The 19,843-nt window shown below is 26.9% G+C and overlaps 1 protein-coding gene across 4 annotated transcripts in view; it reads right to left on the bottom strand.

Annotated features, from left to right (window-relative positions):
- Positions 1 to 19,843, bottom strand: part of cact (NF-kappa-B inhibitor cactus) — a 130,260-nt gene that overhangs the window by 24,940 nt on the left and 85,477 nt on the right. For all 4 annotated transcript variants that reach the window (XM_075368625.1, XM_075368624.1, XM_075368626.1 and 1 more), the window contains exons 3-4: positions 8,904 to 9,009; positions 7,417 to 7,651 (exon numbers count right to left, since the gene is read on the bottom strand). In XM_075368625.1, coding sequence (XP_075224740.1) covers positions 7,417 to 7,651; positions 8,904 to 9,009 — 341 coding nt within the window. The remainder of the gene's footprint in view (positions 1 to 7,416; positions 7,652 to 8,903; positions 9,010 to 19,843) is intronic.

Genomic DNA, 19,843 nt, shown 5'->3' on the forward strand with positions numbered 1-19,843 from the left:
TGCGCAATTCACTCCTTTCTAATACCTTTTATCAGCGATTTGTTCAGTACTTTTTAATAAACTAAAAAAAATTGAATTAAAAGTTACATTCTACTGGCAACTTATAAGTGTTTGAAGTGGAAGGTGTCTTACTCATCTGGCCTAGGTAAAAACTAGAAAACACTAAATTTGAGTTTAAATGACAGAGTTCACATTAGTTGTTCAAGTTATGTTTTAATTTTTTAATTATTCAACGGTGGAATTCACACATATAGTGTTTAAACCGATGAAATGATCTGTGAAAACTAATAATAGAAATGAAACAGTAGTTTGCGTGAAGTCAATAATAGAATTAAATTTAATTTAAACAACCTGTGTATCCAGCAATACATATTTAAAAAGAGAGAAAAAGAACTGGTCACAACTCAGAAATCTTTGACCAATACTTCACTTAAGTACTGTTTGGCGTTTATTTATGTAATTATTCATAGAACTATTGATGCAAATCAAACTTATAATTAATCTCATATCTTATAAGAAGCATTAAACATGTTATGAAAAATATTTTATATTCCTATAGAAAAATTTAAATTGAATCTAAATATCTTTACTGTTGAGTTATAGTTACTTATAAATTTAATAAAATTATGTTATTTTACCAAACATTATTTAAAATTTAGAAACATGTAAAAGATTAAAAAAATTCCGCTTTTATAAAAATAAAAATGAGGGCTGATTTGTTCTACAATCACTTGAATTAAATCTTCAACAAAAATAAGGCAATTCTACATAATGGCATTCTAAATAATGCTAAGGTAAAATAAAATAACATAAATAAAATGCTTAAAACAGCTTTGAAGTAAATTTTTTTCTCAACTAAGTATGAAAAATAGAAACAATGGTAAACTGAAACAACAAGAATAAACTGAGCAAAATATTTTTTTAAAAACTCATTTCTCTTTACAGTTTTTTTTTTACAGTAATAATGGTTAAAATGATACAGCTGAAATATTAATAAAACGACCAGTAAAATTGGCATAGAATCAATAGAAAAACAGAATATGCTAATGTATTAATTCACATCATTAGTAATGTATGAATATAAATAATTTACAATTTTTTAAACATAAGAAAGCTCTATGACAAAAAACTAATTACCAACAAAAAGTAGACTTAAGTAATTAACATATTTGCCAACTTTTAAAAACTAAATACTAATAGATTCTCTTCCTCTACATAAAATCAAACTCTAATTATTAAGATTGGGCTGCTGGCTACTATTAAATAATTATTAATTTCTTTAAGTTATACTATCTCAAAACAAGTTATAAAATCTAGTTACAACAGTGGAGTTGGGTTTGTGTCTAATCTCAGGCAAACAATTCATGAAGGGTAATTAATTAAATCCCAATGATTAAAATATGAAAGTAATAAAATTCTATTAAAAGTAAGTCTATCTATAACTTTATTCAATCAGACTTCCAGAATCAGAGCAATAATGGTAAAATGAGTGAATGTGGCTGAATTTCAAATACATTTGAATGAGCTTGACATGTTCATGTGCGCCCGATGAAATGGAATGAAAAAAATTTCATACTCTTTAGTGTAATTCTTTTTTGTTGTTAAACATATGTATTTGTTTTGATTGCACACATATTTGTGAACATCAGATTCAACTGGAGTTGAATTAATTAATAGCCTTACAAACTCTTTAAGAGAACTTCAATATAATTTACTAGGGTTAATTAATCACAATTAACTATAACAGTACAATAATACAGACTTCTATTTACAAACTATTATAAAGAAAACAAGGCAAGGCACAAAGCTAAAACAAATATACATATTTCTCCATCAACAGACAATCACATATCTGCATGCACAAGATAACACACACATACACAAATGCACATATATGCCAAAAATCAGAAGAGTAAAATTAAAATTTCTAATTTAAAAAATCATTAATGTCTATCACATAAATATCCTCTAAAATATTTAAATTGAATTTGTTATTTATAGTTAACAGGTAGCTGAAAATGATTTTAGTAAAGGAATGTGATGCCAATGACTTCATACTTTAATACTTTTAAAACAAACAATTTCTCTATTTTTAAATTCTCAACATATAACTATCAATCTGTTACTTTAAAAAACTATGTAACCTCAAATAAAATATGATAAAAAAATAAAAGTGCGATCGATACTTAAAAATTAACGTTAACATTAATATTAAAAAAAAAAAACAATCTTATATTTATAAATTATTATAAACATAAATAAGAGAAATCTAAAACATTAATACACTACAGATTCTGAACATGACAATTGTGGATTTTTTATTCTATTATCTGCCTACAATTAAATTCAGTTATAGTATAATAATTAAAGTATATGGCCATATGGCTTTTAAACATTTCATTACTATCTTATTGATAAGTGTTGAAAGATATTGCAGATTTTTCAGAAAAAGCATTCAAATTTTTCATCAATATAGATATTATGCAGAGCATCAATACCATGAATAAGATTTTTTCAATAGACATTTTCAAAACTTTTACGGTTCAAAACCATTAACAGTACATAATAGTACAAAACTTAATGATGGAAAATGAAAAGATAATTCGTTAAACATACTTAGGAGTATGTTTATAAAAAGTACCTGAAATTACGTATTTAATATTAAAAATAGCTTCAATAAATGCGTGCTGAAAGTTAATAAAATGTTTACTTTTTTGAAACTAACAAACGTTTAACATTAAATATTAATTTTAATTCTAATATAGTTTATTTAACGTTAATAAAGAATGAAACTATACAAAAAATATTACTGTTACTTATTTCATAAATATATTTACATAATGAAAAACATCACATCAATACTATTTATTAAAACTGAAAATATCACATAGGCACAATGAACAATGAGATCGTAATTCTTAAAATTAATTGATCCTTTATACATCTATTAATAAGTGCAAAAACTACTCTTAATATTCAAATGGTATAAATTACATAGTAATTTTTCCACAGATAAAATATAGATAACATTGATACATGTGAATATTTGTATAAAAAAAAAAGATAATATATAAATAAGTGTAATATATACTATGAGTAAAAAATTTACAAGTAAAAAAATTAAAAGTAAATCCATTGTGTGTTAAAACCTTGTTTCTTAACTGAAAGCCTTAACCTAACGAGTATAAAAAAAACAAACTAGTATTATGTAAATCATTAAAAAGCCATTTTAATATTTATTCATACATTTAATTTTGTTTTAAAGTTAAAAGCAAATTATATTACGCATACAATAATATTTATTGGTATAAATTTTAATAATTTAACTTCTTTTCTCACATTTAAACAAACAAATATAAGCTTTCTGCTCGCACAAAATAAAATTAAAAACAACAAGAAAAATTAAAGTAAATCATTATTATGCTATGATGTAAATCATTTGTTCTCAAAGTGGGCGATAACGCCCCCTTGTGAGTGCTGGAAGCCTTCAGTGGGAGCGGTAGAAGGCCCACAGAAAATTGTCAGCGTTCAGGCAGCCTAGGAAGGCAATGGCTGATTAAAAGAATGGCAAAAATTATTTTTTTCTGATATTTCAAACTAGATTTGTTTTAATTATTGTATTGCTATATTGCATACACTATTACTAATGTTATATAACTATGTAGATACAATTTTAATTCTTTTCAAAGCAATTTTAATGAAAATACTTCAAAATATGCGTTAACTATTCTCATTTAAAATGTTAAGTTCCCACTCAAAAATAGGATATGCCAAGTTTAAAAACAATTTCAATTATTGTTTTTAAGAGTGCAGCTTAAAAACAGCAATTTTAATTATTATTTTAAACAGATGGTAAGTTTAAAAATTTTAGGGGCGCTGGATAATTTTTGATTCTCAATGTGGGCAGTGGGCGAAAAAGTTTGAGAATAATGATATAAACAAACTAAAATGTAATATAAGGATACAATATGCATTAAAAATATATAATCTCATTACTAAAGTTCACAGCCATTTTATTATATAGAAGCCTAAGATTAGGATTAATAATAAAAATAAATAAAAATATTTATTTCTACAAGTCCACTGAGCTTACTTTAACCATTTTTGTGCAGTCGGAAACCTTTCTTGAGCATACTTTTTACAGAAATTTTTAAATTTCTCTATTTCACTGCCTACAGCTTATGATCAAGGATGATAGTTTTATTAATAATTAGCCGTACAAGTTCAATTTATTAAAAAAAAAAAAGTAATAACTAGACTCCAGCAGTTGGCTAAAAAACAAAGAAATTCTACTTTACTATGTAAAATCTGAGACAAATTAATTCAGGAATTTCGGTTTTAAATAAATCCATAAGAAAAAGCTATCGACAAAGTTGCAGTATATTCATGGTAAAAATAAAACAGATGAAAACATACTAACAATAAAATGAACTCTACATGAAATCAGTGCAACAACAATATTTCATTCATGTAATACATCTTCCCAATTTTTCATGCAATTCATCAATATAAAAAAAAATTATAGACTTTGATTTAATTAAAAATATGAAAAATTCACCGTTTGGGGTTTGCTAATTTTTTTACCAGGTAATAAATAAAAATTATAAGATATAATTATTTCATGTATCCTAATTTCTTGAATTTAAAAATTTAATTGTTAAAAAATTAAAAGTTTTTTTTAAAAATAAGTATATATGAAGGAGTTTCTGTTTCTGTGTGTGCGCGAGCACACAAACATGTACATGTGTGCGCGGTATTGTTCCTGTTATTTATTTTTATTTTTTTATAAAAATCAATTTAACCTATCAAAAATTACTAACAGCTACAATTTTTAAACTTTATAAAAACATACAACTTCTAATTTTTATAAGCAAATTAATATTTGTTAAAGTTTAGAACACACAGATGAACCTGCAATGTTTGAATTAGTGTTAATACTGTTAATATTACAGTGGAAGGTGGGATAGTGCACCGCTTCAGGACTTTCTAAGCAGTCCAACAATCCACTCCCACCCTGACATCAACTGAGCTTATTAAACTTTGTAAATATGTTCATTTCTTAAAACTTCCTTTTATTGCAAATTCCTATAAATTGTAACTAAAATAAATAAATGTTAACAATCAATGACAAAGCTTCTGCTTTGGTATTTATTTAATCATGTTACATGGAATAATTCCAAAGTTATGAGCGAACAGATTATATTGTAAAATCATAATCCTTTTTCTGAAGTCTTACAAATAATCTATGAAACAACTAAAAATACAAATGAACAAAAAATATCTTTGGAGCATGATGTCATTTCTAAAAAAAAAAAAATTCTAAACAAACAAAACTAAAACATCAGGAGTATCATAAACCTAAGTTTGATCAGAAAACAAAACCGGTTTATAACAACCTGATGTGTAGTCGGTGCAGTTTATAGTCATACAAAGCCAACCTCACTCTCTTATTATCTCTCCCTACATCTAACTTCAGCATCTATTCTTTTTCCTCTTTTTTTACTGAGCTCACATCTGTATAATAAACAGTTCTTTAACAGTTTTAAGTTAATAAATGTGTAATGATAGCCTGTATAGTGAAATAATTTCGAACTATGACTAATATGTAAAACCCTCATTATTATTTACAGACTCAATACAAATCAAAACTAATATTACATCAAATTACAAATAGTAATCTATAAACCACTTAATTTGCATACAATCATATCTATATTAAACATATCAACTAATTTAAACAAATAAACAAAAATAATGTATTTTTTTTTAATAACATAAAATAAACGTAATTGTTAAGCGATAAATAAATAGTTGGAAAAAAACTTTGGCAAGCCTTCCATTAAGCAAATGTAAAAAGTATGGCAAACCCCTTCAACTTTGGAAGGTTAATCATTATCCAGCTGTGTATATTTCAGATGGGGAAAGCAACTAATCTACTACCTAATAACTCTTCCTTACTATAAATCAGAGTTTCCTAAACTTTATCCAACATTTGGCTTTGCATTGACGTGGATCAATTTACCTTTGGGTAGATTGACAGATAATATACCATCTTTTATTTATAGTTAACGAGCTCATCAGACTTATTTTTCTAAAATGATACATGAATTTTGTAATGCAGGTAAAATATCAAATTTATAGTTAACAATTAGTAAATTAGTATTTTATTATTAATTTTTATCAAATGTTGTAGTAATATAATAATTTACATTGCACTTTTTTCAGTAAATACTAATCAATCAGCAATTAAAAATTAATTTTTTTATTTGCTAACTGTCAAACGTTTTGCTAATTATATAATCAAACTTAATTCATACATTTATATGATCTTCTGTACACAAACAAAATCCAAATTTTGTCTACAACAATTTAATGATTCCAGCTACCACTGAAATAACGCTAATTTTAATTTAATAAAGTATAAATATTTAAGAATTGCTTATCTTCACCAAACACAAATAATTATTCTTAATTTATAAGCATACACAATCACAAGAAATCATAAATTCAGAAGTATTCAAGGTTAAAATGTTTAAATATTTTAATATCAAAAAAGTTTTAAAATCAGAATACACATTTCATCGCCCATGGATTGAAAGAAGTCTATTGTTAGTGTAATAATGAGAAAAAAGTTTAATTATGAGAAATATAAACCATAAAAAATATATAAAAAGACTTTGGAAGGAAAAGGGAATACCCATTGTCATCCATAAATCTTGACTGAGAATTCCTTACAAAATGCTCCAAAACATTAAAAAAAAAGAAGAAAATAACTTCAGGATAACACTCAGGAACAAACTAAAACCTTATACATATTTTTATAGAAGACTAATTTTTCACATTAAGAATATTTAAGATTCTTTTTTTTTAAATAATAATAAAATTGTATGAAGTCAAATTTATGGAATTTCCATGGTTAAAATAATTCAATCGGCTAATTTATAATGAGCATATTTTTGCAATTAAAAAAGTAATAATTTTATATGAATAAATACAAACATAAAGATTATACACAAAAATATAAACCTATAAAATTTAAATGCCATTACACAAGTATGCTGCCTATTAATGGAGGTAGTAGCAATAGCATTAAACTTTATATGAAATCATATAATAGCACTAAATTATACATAAATTTAATGTTTCTACATAAAGAAAAATTACTTCTATAAAATAAAAACTTATTTTATGATTTTAACACTAAATTCTTTAAGACTGCATACTCCTCCCATACTACTACGTTAACAGTTACAATTATATTATCCTTTACACGGTGGAAGAAATAAAGATGGCATTTATGATTAAATCAGACACTATACTTATTTCATAAACACAACTAATTTACAGAAGAAAAAATAAAACGTGCAATAACAGGTGACAAAAATAAAAAAGAAAACAAATAAAACTTTAACTCACCATCATAATTATACTGATTTATATAAACTGGAGCCGATGATTTAACTATGGTACTCTGTGAGTCACTACTAACGGGCAATGTTAATGCATTAACACAATTGATGTCCTGAGTAGAGACAGCCAAATGAAGGGCTGTATTGCCATGATTGTCAAGGACATCAGGTGAAGCACCTTCACTCAATAACCAACGAATGATATGTGGTTGTCCTGTCAGGACCGCTAAATGTAGCGGTGTCTGTAACAGCAAGGAAATAACAGTATGAATAAAAATGTAAATTAATAATAACCACGGGAAAGAGTATTAAAAAATTAAGTAAATATTTTCAGGTTCTCATCAAAAATTACAGCAGGATACATCATTTGTATTTTTTATACAAAAAAATTTTGAACCAAAATTTTCAGGATTATTTAATACAATAAACTCTGTTTTCCAAGTCACTAGAAAAAAATATGATAAATTATTTTTTAAATAATATAATCAATTAGCAAAACAAAAAAAAATAGCATTTAAAAAGTTATATACATTTCACTTTCAATATACCATAATATACGAGATATATTTCTAATGACAATGAAAATGTATTTCTTATGACTTTATGTCAAATCTTTTTTAACCAATTACCTTATATTTCAATAATTCTATCATTTCTTTACCCAGTGAACCATAAATTACACCAATAACATAAATATATTAAAAATGAAATAAAATTAACCTCTTTTAAAAGTGATTTTCAATAATAAAACCTTTTTAATAATTATTTAGAAAAATAATCAGTATTTTAAAGGTCCTAAAAGAAACGAAGAATGTATCTGTATCAAATTTTTCTGATGAAAGATAGATAAATCTCACACGAACACTAAGACTGACTCATTTTTCAAGTTTTGCATTACAGCTTATAAGACCAAATAATTTTTTACTACTACCACAGTTTCCTGAAGAGGCATACTAGAAAATATGTTGAATAACATCAGACAAATTTTTGTAAATAAATGTTTAGCTGATGCACTGTACACCAATTTTACAACTTCTTGTTAGTATGATATAACATACTGTGATGCTTAAGCACAATTGAGAAAAAATTATCAGAATATTGAATAATTTTTTAGACAAGTTAATAAAAGTTTCATGACGGTAAAACTATGTTTCTATTTTTTTTTTTTAAATCTATTTATGAGAGAAAATATGAAAATAAAAAAAATTTAACAGGGGACAGAATCCCTTGTGTACTTTTAAAATGCAATTCAGTTTAATTTTGTATCAACTTTCAAAACTGTAAATATCACATACTACGAGAGATAAAAATGTGTATGATGAACGTGGAGCTTACAATGCCTTGACAAATATACTTTAAATTTTATAAATAAAGATTTATTTCAACAGTAAACAATTCATAAAATTCTAATATATAGTGACTTAACAAAAGTCAAGAAATTTATTATTATAATTACTTTATATCTAAACAAGAAACAAAGAAAAACTATCTCACCTGACGAATATCATTTCGAATATCTAAGTATTTAGGATGTGGAACCATTTTTATAAGACTGTACACAACCTCAATGAAACAGTGCAATATGGCGATATGCAACTGCCTGTGAATGAAAACAAAAACACAGAATTAGACTATTATATAATAATATAAAAGAATGAGTAATTAAATTATAAAAAAAGTATTCACATGTTACACATAAATTGTACAGTTTATTTTATTAATAAAATTAACAATACAATTATGAAAAAAAATCTTCTTATAGAAATGAGGAAGCAATTTTAAATATACTATCAAGGTCTGTTAATAAACATTATGATAAAGCATACAACTAAATACAATCCAGAAAAACCTAAGTGAATGTAAACAATAAACCTAAATTAAATAAAAATAAAGCGTTACAATAATATAATAATATAACAGGTACTTGAAAAAAAGAAAAAATATAATAGGAAATAAAGAACAAAGGTTAAGTTATGAATTATATATAAATATACACATTTCAATTTATAAAATATATTTCATCAACTTTATATTATTAATTAATTTAATATAACTAAAGTACTCTTAAAAAAAAATAAATAAACTTTTCGTAATGGTTAAATTGGATTTCCCCAACATCCCCTTTTCACCATTATTATCAATATTAACTATAAACATGAACTAAACAAATTTTGAACAGCAAGAAAAAGGTACATATTTTATTAATCAAAGATCTAAAAGGATTTTGAGAATCTCACTTTTCATACTTATTTTCATACATCATTCTTGATAAAAATAAGAGAGGGAACAGAATATAAATAAAATAAATGTACCTGTATTCAAAATGTGAACAATTTAGAAGACAAAATAATCATCTATTTTGACTCAAATATTACTATTATTATAAATAGTGAATAAATAAAAAAGACAAGAGCTGTCAATGATCAGCTGCAGAGAATTAAATTATCCAGCACTCAACTACATTTTATTTACTAGCCATTATGTTTTTCATGATTATTTGAAGGTTTCAAGAATTTTTTATAAATTAGCAAACAAAATAATAAAAAACCACTGACAAACCAGAAGTATAAACTCCAGTAATTAAACTAAATATTACATTTGATTTTCAGTAAGATGTAAACTACCCTGATCAACTCCAATCAGAGCCAGTCCAGCAGTGGAATAATTGTTCCCTTTCTCTTTCCTTTTCATTCCTTATTCCTTCTTCCTTAGGTGTAAGTACCACCATGGGTATTCGATTAACCTCCCTCATTCCATATGTGGCACCTTTTGGTAGCAACAGGACAGCTGCTTCTTTACTGGATATAATGGCTGGCTAGCAATCATACACAAATATGGAACTGTTCTAGCATTCTTTTTCCTAAATAGGATCGCACAAAAAGCCAAACTTGCAACCTAAGTTTTTATAGGAAAATCTAGACCTGCTACTTCTGTTCTTGAACAATTAATTAATGAATCACATTCTACAATGGGCAAACACAATATAAATTCATCCGTAGAATAAGAACATACACAGGCATTACCACAACAAAATCATACTTTACCAATCACCTCGCAGAAACAATCATTCTAATATATTAGCCACAATATGCAAATTTTACACAATGTACATAAAAATCAACACACTTGAACAATATGAAATTTAGAAACATACAAATTTAATTAAAATAACGTAAAAATTATAAAAACAATCACAATACAGATTAAATGTATTGTATTGTATGTAATGTATTGTATTAGGTTACTGTTATTAGAATGCAGCATAGTTAAGTTTATAAATAGCAATAAAGTATTGGATCCATAAACTGTTTAAGGGAAGCATATCAATTTACTAATTTAACAAATTGTATCAAACACACTATAGTGTTACACAGTTTTTATTTAATAGCTGAAGCATCACTGATAAAATAAATCAAACCACAAACTACCAAGGTGAATTTTTTTATGGCCAAATAACCAATGAAGTTATTATAAAGCACCCATAAAGCATAAGTAAAAAAAAACTACAAAACAAGAAATAAAATGATTACATAATTTGCTTAAAAAGAGAAAGCCATACAGTAGGAAAAAATTCTGATAGTACAAACAAACCTTCAATTTATTTGATTTGTAATGAATTTTAAAAAAACAATTAGAAAAATAACATGAAAAAATGTATATTTAAAAAATAAATAAGCAATTATATGAGTTTATAAAAAATACTGGAAGCAACAAAGTCAGTATGTCTTCCATTAAAAAAAAAAAAAAATAATATGATGAAAGCTTAACAGATTAAAAAATTTTAATAGTACGAATTTTGTTACATCACCACGTGATACACTGTCAACATAGTGTGCTAGTATTAATCTTAACTGTAGTATCATAAAAGATATAGAGTTAACTGTACGCAAAATGAACATAATTTGTAAGAAAAAAGCCTCAATTCTAGATGAGGAAAAAATTCCAATGAAAAGTCATTTGAAAGGAAAACTGTAAAAGATCTAAGAAAAAAGTTATTCCATGTAGTTATGTATGAGTTACAAATTTATTTTGATTTAAATTTGAATAACTGAAATATATTGATATTTCATACATAAAATTGATGTTCAATGTTACATTACAATTTTAGTAAGGTAAAGGTTTTTTTTTATACACTTGCATATAAAAAAGCCTTAACTCTAATAACAAACTATAATAATGCTATTCTGAATCACAGTATTCTTCAGCTTACTCCTAAATAAAATTTTAATTCAAGGATTTTTCATGAATCAAACGATCGGATGAATCAATACAACAATTTAATGAATCGAAATGAATTTACCAATTTAATGTGTAATAGATTTCTTTGATGAACCATTATTAAAATCAATGATGGTTATAAGAATGTTAATGATTCACAATTTATTTTAATGGTTAGTTTTTAAAAATATACTTTCCATTCAAAATATACTTTTAAAAGCAATACAAAACAAATTCATTGATATAAATTAAAATGTTGGCAAATCTATATAATTATCTTTCCATTCACTATTAATTTATAAGTAGAAGAAAAATAGATAAAGAAACAGAAATAAAAGTAAAATAAGTAAAAGATATGATCCACTTAAACACACTTAAAGAAAGGGTTGAGATATTATGAAAAAAAAGATCAATATGAAGCAATAATAATTATTAACAGTTAATGAAGTTGATTAGTTTTGAAAAATGAAAACTAATACCCTAATGAAAAACGATAAAGAAAATCAATTCAAAACTACATGTAATCAGAAATATTTTTCTTCTTCTGTATTTTTGATCCATTAAATTCCAATTAATGTAACTACAAAATAAATTATACTCAATACCAAAACTATATAAATTAATGTCTTTCTATAAAAGATATAATAAATTATCAACAAGGCCTCCTATTATGAACATCTCAATTTACATTCTTACATATCATCCTCATTCATCCTCTAAATACCTTCGGTGGTTCCGGAAGCTAAACAGAAAAAAGAGAGAAGGCCTATGTTTTAAATAAAATTAAAATGTTATAGAAATCTGTAATGACAGAAAAAAGTTTTGCTATGTAGCACAAATTATTAAAAAATATTTTAAAACCTAACAAGCAATTACGGCAACCTTTAAAATATAACAGAACAATAACAAAATTTCAAGGATAATCAGACAGTCTGATCACACACCTGAAATAATAACAAGTTTATTACATTATTATAAGACAATAAATGAACATACAATATGTCACATTAACATTTACTTACTATCAATGATTTTTTTAATGATACTAAGAGGAAACATTGAAGATAAAAGCACAACAGATTAAAAAAAACATACTTTAATTCAAATAAGAAATCAAAGGCATTTAAATTAATAATTTTAAAATGTTAAAAAACCGTAACAATAACAATTAGCCCTACGGTGTGATTTTTTTTTAGAAATACAACTATGGTGTTCTACAAATATTAAATACAAAATAAACCCCAACCCCATAACTATAACAAATTATTACTAAAAAGTTTTTTTTTATAATTAATTCAGCACATAAGCGCTAAGCTTGTGCCAAGGGAATATGAAATGGAAATTTCGTAGCGTATGAAAAACGTAATACCTGACCGGGATTCAAACTCAGGACCTCCAGATGAAAGACCGAATCGCTACGACTCCGCCACAAATATTGGTGGAATGATTAAAATTTAGTATTATTTTTTACCGTTTCCAAAATTACGATGTCCTACAACAAATAGAAAGGATGGCGGAAGGCTTAAGACAAACATCTGAATCCGGGTTCTTGAAGCGCTACATAAAATATGTTCAACACTGATAAGATATCACAATCATAACAATCTACTTATTTTTTAAATAAAATCCTAGCATTTTATAAATAATATAATTTCTTTAATTGAAATTTATATTAAAATCCGGTAACTACAAAATTACAGCCGATTAACAGCTACCTACGCGCTGCCTTTAATATGAGAAGTGAAGGGGTATTTCAGCGTGTTAAAAATACCAAGCATCATCGGGATTCAAATCCAGAATCTTCCGGTTGAAACACAGAGACGATACCACTCCATTACGTAGTTCGGGGAGAAAAATAACACAATGTAAAAAAAAAATAAATAATACATTAATGAGTATAAAATTTTCCGAGTAATTCAGTAAACGCGAAGATATTAAAACGAAGAAATGTTAAATTGTATTGTGCGCGTTAGCTGTAGCAAACAATAGCAGATTATTAGCAACGAACGTCATTGGCCAAATACATTGCGATGACGTATGTATTAGGAACGTAAAATCGTGATCACGAGTGTTAATAATTCTTTACTTAATATATTATTATTCCAATAATCTGCGCTGACTAACAGAATATAGGCTAACGTAATTTATTAAATGAATAATAAGCAAGAATAACAACTGTTAATTTCAGGTTCAGGAATCAGTAGTAAATATGCACAGTACGCAACGACTGAGCGGCCTGAACAACCTTGAAGATTGTTTTGACTAAATTCTGGTAGTTAAAAAATGTATCTTTACATTTAAATTACACATTTAAATTCACGTAAAAATTTTAACAAAAAGGTAAGATACATTTAATAACGATTGAATATTTCTTTATAAATACAATCTGTTCAAGATGTTAACAAAATATTTACAAACTGCTAGCTGAACTATGAATTTTTCTCTCGATAACACTGCAAGTAGGATAAAACGGTCTATACTCAACTGTATTATCAGAAAAATATTTGTCTGCTTTAAATTTTTCCTACATCAAACAACGGGAAATCAGGTTTTTAAAAAGATTCACTTTAGTTGATTACTCAAAACTTTTATTACGATTCAAATAAATTACATAAAACCACAAAGCGATGTAAACATTACATGAACAATTTTACTTTTATTTCAATAATTTATGCTGTGATTAAAATAAAATTTTTATTTAAATTATAAATTTAAGTTAACGGTAATTTAAACTTATTTAATAAATTAAACAAAAAAAAACTGAATTCAAAAACAATATTATTAAAGTGTTATAAATGTAAGTAACAGTAGCTCAAAACGTTAGTTAAAATAAACGAGCTTCATTAAGTTATGCAAATAACGCACGCATAAGATAAAATTAATTACGTAAAAAAAATCTTGAGAATAGAATTTACAGTTTCATTATGAGAAAAAATTAACAGACATAATGTAAATACACAAAATGTATAGTTCTGAACCTTAAAAGTATACAAATACAAAATTTGTAAATAGTTAAAAATCCGAAACAGTCATTTATTTACAAATTTCGTAGAGTAAAAAGAGTAAATGTTCTACATTCACTCTTACAGAGTAAGTGTCCGTATCCAAGAACTTTTTAATAGAATGCAATTATTTTTTTTTAGTATAACCGATTCATTGTTTTCACCGAGTTACACAGAAACAAAAATTGCTGCATATTAGATATTAACAAAATTTAAACAAATTGTTCGTTACTATCCTTTCTGTTAACTTGTCAAAGCGACCTTACGCAAGGATTCGGTTGCCTTTCCTATCTTATACACTAGACCCACCTACGAGGTTAACTTTAACGATTTAAAATCTTTTTTTAAACATTCTAATAATAACATATATTGCATATAAATATAATACATTTAAAAATATTTAAACATAATTTTCTAGACTGTTTTCCCCACCACTATTTAATTTATCAGTGGACTAAATCCGATTGCTCTTAATTTAAGACAATGAATGGTTTTTTCTGATAGTAGAAATATACGAGATATAATACGTAGCGTACGAATATTATCATATATTTATGTTAAAAATAAGCCAAACAAGACAAGAAAAAACTTTCGTAATCGATCTACAAAATTAGTCATTATATACATATATCAGTCAGCATATATATATATATATATATCAATTTATCAAACATGATATCCCGTGGGTCAGATAATAATTAATTTGGTGGCTTAACTATAAATAATTAACATACATATATATATATATATATATATATATATATATATATATATATATATATATATATAGGTAATTTAGGAGGAAAGGAAAATAATTGGGGAACTGATTCTACAATTCCAATTAAGGAAACAGGTTTATACCTTTCAAATAAAACCAATAAATTATAAAAGTAATCTATCTACCTATCTAATATATCTTAGGTCCGAAAACGCTTTGTTACAGACTAACGGCTAGAGAAAAATTTCACCCTGATTTCAGTTTCCTCAGTGAAATGAGATTAAACTGAAATTTTTAAGAAATTTTAAAAGATAAGCGTAAAGTTGATGGTTTCTTATGTTTTTTACCCCCCACAACTGTATCTCCTGCAGTTTTCATGATATCCAACGTAAAACAGAAAATCGGTTTAGGTTTAAAATACAATAAGTTTGTTAAAATACCAATAAATGCGTATAATCTTGTTATCAAAATGTGTAGAAAATTTAAAACTGAGAAAATTGATGTAATAAAATCTATAAAAACAAAAAGAAAATGAAATTTTATTATTAAAAAAAAAGAAGAGAATAAAGAAATGTAATGAATTTGTAAAAATTAAAAACAGCTAGTTGTTTTTATTATAATAAATTCAGACCTTTGAAAAATTATAATACTTTTAATTTACTTGTGTTTACCTGTATTCATTTACAATAAATGTTCGATAATTCAACCGTTGATATCTATGCACTTTTCAACTCGTTTCCTTACATTTTCCGTAGCCAACGTAATAATATCTTCGCGTTCCTCGATGAGGGGAACAGCACTAAAGAATGCAAGCGAGATCAGTTCATCACGTGTGTCTACTTTTTGCACGTATACTTCGCATTTCATCCACCCATATAAACAGTAATCTAAGGGAGTAAGGTCCGGTGATTCTAGGTGGCCAATTTATCGGACCTCCACGTCCAATCCATTTACTAGTAATTGTTTCATCCACTCTTATTTCATTCGTGAAATAAGACGATTCTTAGATGAAACATCTGTGCTCCATCAAGTTGATAGTATATTTCAATTCGTTTAACTAATGAAAAATTTTAACATTAAAATAAAATTTAAGCACTGTAAAATCCATTGTTTAAAAATTCCAAATATTTTCTCTCCGTGACACGTTGTTCAAATATGGAAGGGCTTATTAAATAGTCGTCGATCATGCCACTACACCAAACGTTCACCGAAAATCGTTGCTGAAAATTTTATTCCATTACACCACATGGATTTTTTTCAGACCACCGAATGGAATTCCGTGTGTTGTTTATGTAATTACAGGTAAAAGTAACATCGTCCAAAAGCAGTATGAGCGGAATTAGGTGATAATTACTGTTAACCCATTGACAAAACTGCAGTTGCCTGGGATAGTTACCAAGCTGGTGGTATGAACTATCTGAAGTCCGTATGTTCTCCATACTTTGTGGAATGTTAGAGTCGTGTAGAAATTCTTCGCGTGCTCGTTAGTGAAGCGTAACTAAACCGCGTAACGCTTATTATTAACACATAACCATAATTTTATAATAACAATGAGTAGTATTCAAATGTCGGAAGTATACAGGTAATATTGACAACCTAATTTTTCAAAGGTCTAAATCTATTGCACTAAAAACAGCTGTTTTTAATTTTTACAAATGCATAACATTTTTGTGTCTCATTTTTAATAATAAAAGATGATTATTTGTTTGTCTTGTTTTTCGCAGACTTTATTATACCATTTTTCTCAGTATTAAGTTTTCTACACGTTTTGATAATAACATTTACGCATTTATTAGTAATTTAACAAAGTTATTGTATTTCAAACCTAAGAAAACATGTTTTTTGTCACCGAATGTTTCTATTTTACGTTGGATATCATGAAAACTGCATGAGATACAGTTCTGGGACCTGAAAAAAATATAAGAAACCTTCAAGTTTACCCCTTATCTTATGTAACGCCTTAAAAATTTCAGTATGACCTCATTTCAACAGGGAAACTGAAACAGATATATATATATATATATATATATATATATTGTTTATCTTCTTAAAAATAATGATACTTCCTACATCCTAAAACTGTAAATACACACGTCATCTAAGAATAAACTCAACTTTTTTTTTTTGTTTTATAGAATTCAGTTCCTTACAACTCGACTAATTTTCATCAGAATTATATTTTAATCGCATCAAACAATTCATGAAATATTCTATTCCTACGTTTACATACATTTAAAAAAATAAGGAAATTATAGAGAAAATTTGCAAAATAAGATACGAGGTCCGTAAATAAAGTAATAACACTATTTTTTTTGGCAGCCAAAGTGGCAACCCTATAAAGTTACTAGCAAACTGATACTTTTACCCGTTACTAGTAAACTGGTTTTATGAACAGCTGATTTAAATTAGGTATTAATATTGTTAGTCTATTGTTGCCACGTAAGAGGTAAACAAACTTTTCGTGAAATGATTTTTTTCTTGTGCGTTACAAAAATGAGTGATACAAATTTTGAGCAACTTTGTGCAATCAAGTTTTCTGTTAAACTCTGTGAGATTGCTACTGAAACTTTTTCAAAATTGAAAAGGGCGTAAGGAGATGACGCTCTGTCACAAGCCCAAGTTTTTAGATGCTTTACAGCATTTTCAGATGACCAGGAATCATTTGCGGACGATCTACAATCTGGAAGTCCGTTAACGTCAAAAAATGACGACAATGTTAAGCGAATCAGAAACTTGATATGGAACAAGCAGCCATTAATTGTCAGAATGAATGCAGAACAATTGAAATTGAACCATACCATAGTTTATCAAATTATGACGAATGAATTGGACATGAAAAATATTTGTACAAAATTGGTCCCGAAAAACCCCACTGTTGAACAAAAAGACAGCAGGATGGAAGTGTGCCGCGACCTTCTAGGGCGAATTGAAACCGATTCTGATTTTCTAAAAAAATGGGTACTTGCGTACTAACATTCACGCTCTTTGTAGACAAAAGTAAATGGCGAACGTGTGCATGTCATGTTACACCTCGGAATTATTTAATTTTACTCATATTTAAAAAAAAAAAAATATTATTAAATAATTGAATATAAGCTTTTTTTTTTTTTATGAAGTACATTTATTGTTTTTCAGTTATTATTATACAGAATAGAAGACCCAGTTCCGGCTGACCGTGCGGTACCCCGTGCTGGGAACGGCATAGACGGGCCCAGCATGGTCGCCCGGGAGGTTTGAGGCTATGGCACCCCTAGGACTGAGTAATGTTATCGGAGCAGAGTGCCGGTCCTAAGGGAAAGGGTATAGAAAAAAAGTTATAATTATCGTAAATGATAACAAAATTTAAATAAATTGAATTATTTGTAATATTGTTCACGACTTAAATATGCGAATTTACTATGAAAAGAAAAAGTGACGTCAAATGTATTAAAAAATATTAATATTGATATACACACATATGAAAGTATCCCTGAAAAAAGTGACAATTTGCATTCGCATTTCAAATTTTGTTAATTAATGTGTGGCATTTTTCATTTGGTTCTTTATTATATAGCTCGTGTGGATTTGTTGATTTAAAAATATTAAAACATCTTTTTTTCTTTTGAATACGATGTTTTCTCCGTAATTGTACAATCTTTGAAATGTTAGGTAGGAATGATCTGACGGTTTTTCCAAAACAAAAGAAAAGGAATTACAAATAAACGTTTTAAGTCCTTCGGGCTCGGGTATGATTACCATACTGCATACGTTTCGGTAAAGCAATTTATTTAAAAATGGACAGTTTTTTTTGGTCACATTCCATCCAAAAAATGTTAAAAGTTTATTATACTTTTATAATGTGGTTTTAATTTTTTGAGTTAGAAAATTTGGAGAGGGTGGTTGGTTTTAGGCCAAAACCGAGTAACTAGAATATTAGAACAAGTATACTTACCATATACCATGTAACTCCAACATACGAGGTCTGTAAATAAAGTAATGAGACTGGTTCAGAAAAACTTTTTATTTGCAATCCAATTGTACATGGACTCTACACCTTCGCAAATAGTTTCCTTGGGAAGCCACGTAACGCTTCAAACGGTTTTCCCATTCTTCATAGCAGTGTTTGAATTCAGAAACCAGAATATCCTTCAGATGGTCGGTTACATTGTTTTTTATATTTTCTACTATTCCAAAGGGGGATCCTTTGAGGTGTTTTAAAAAGTCGCAGGGATTCAAGTCAGGTCATTAATATGGTTGAAGAACTACAGGAGTGTTTTTCTTTGCCAAAACCTCATTAATTGAGAGTGCAGTGTGACAAGGTGCATTGTCATGATGCAGCATCCAGTTGTCTTTGTTGGCTGGTCTCACGTGGGCAACTTTTTTCCGTAGTCTCAAGAATTTCTCTGTAAACATATTGATTTACAGTCCGTCCTGTAGGCAAAAACTACTTATGTACAATGCTATTACTATCGAAGAAGCAAATTAGCGTGGTTTTAATTTGCTCATTTTTACTTTTT

Source organism: Lycorma delicatula, chromosome 6 (genome assembly GCF_047948215.1).
Source record: "Lycorma delicatula isolate Av1 chromosome 6, ASM4794821v1, whole genome shotgun sequence".
NCBI classification, from domain to species: domain Eukaryota; kingdom Metazoa; phylum Arthropoda; class Insecta; order Hemiptera; family Fulgoridae; genus Lycorma; species Lycorma delicatula.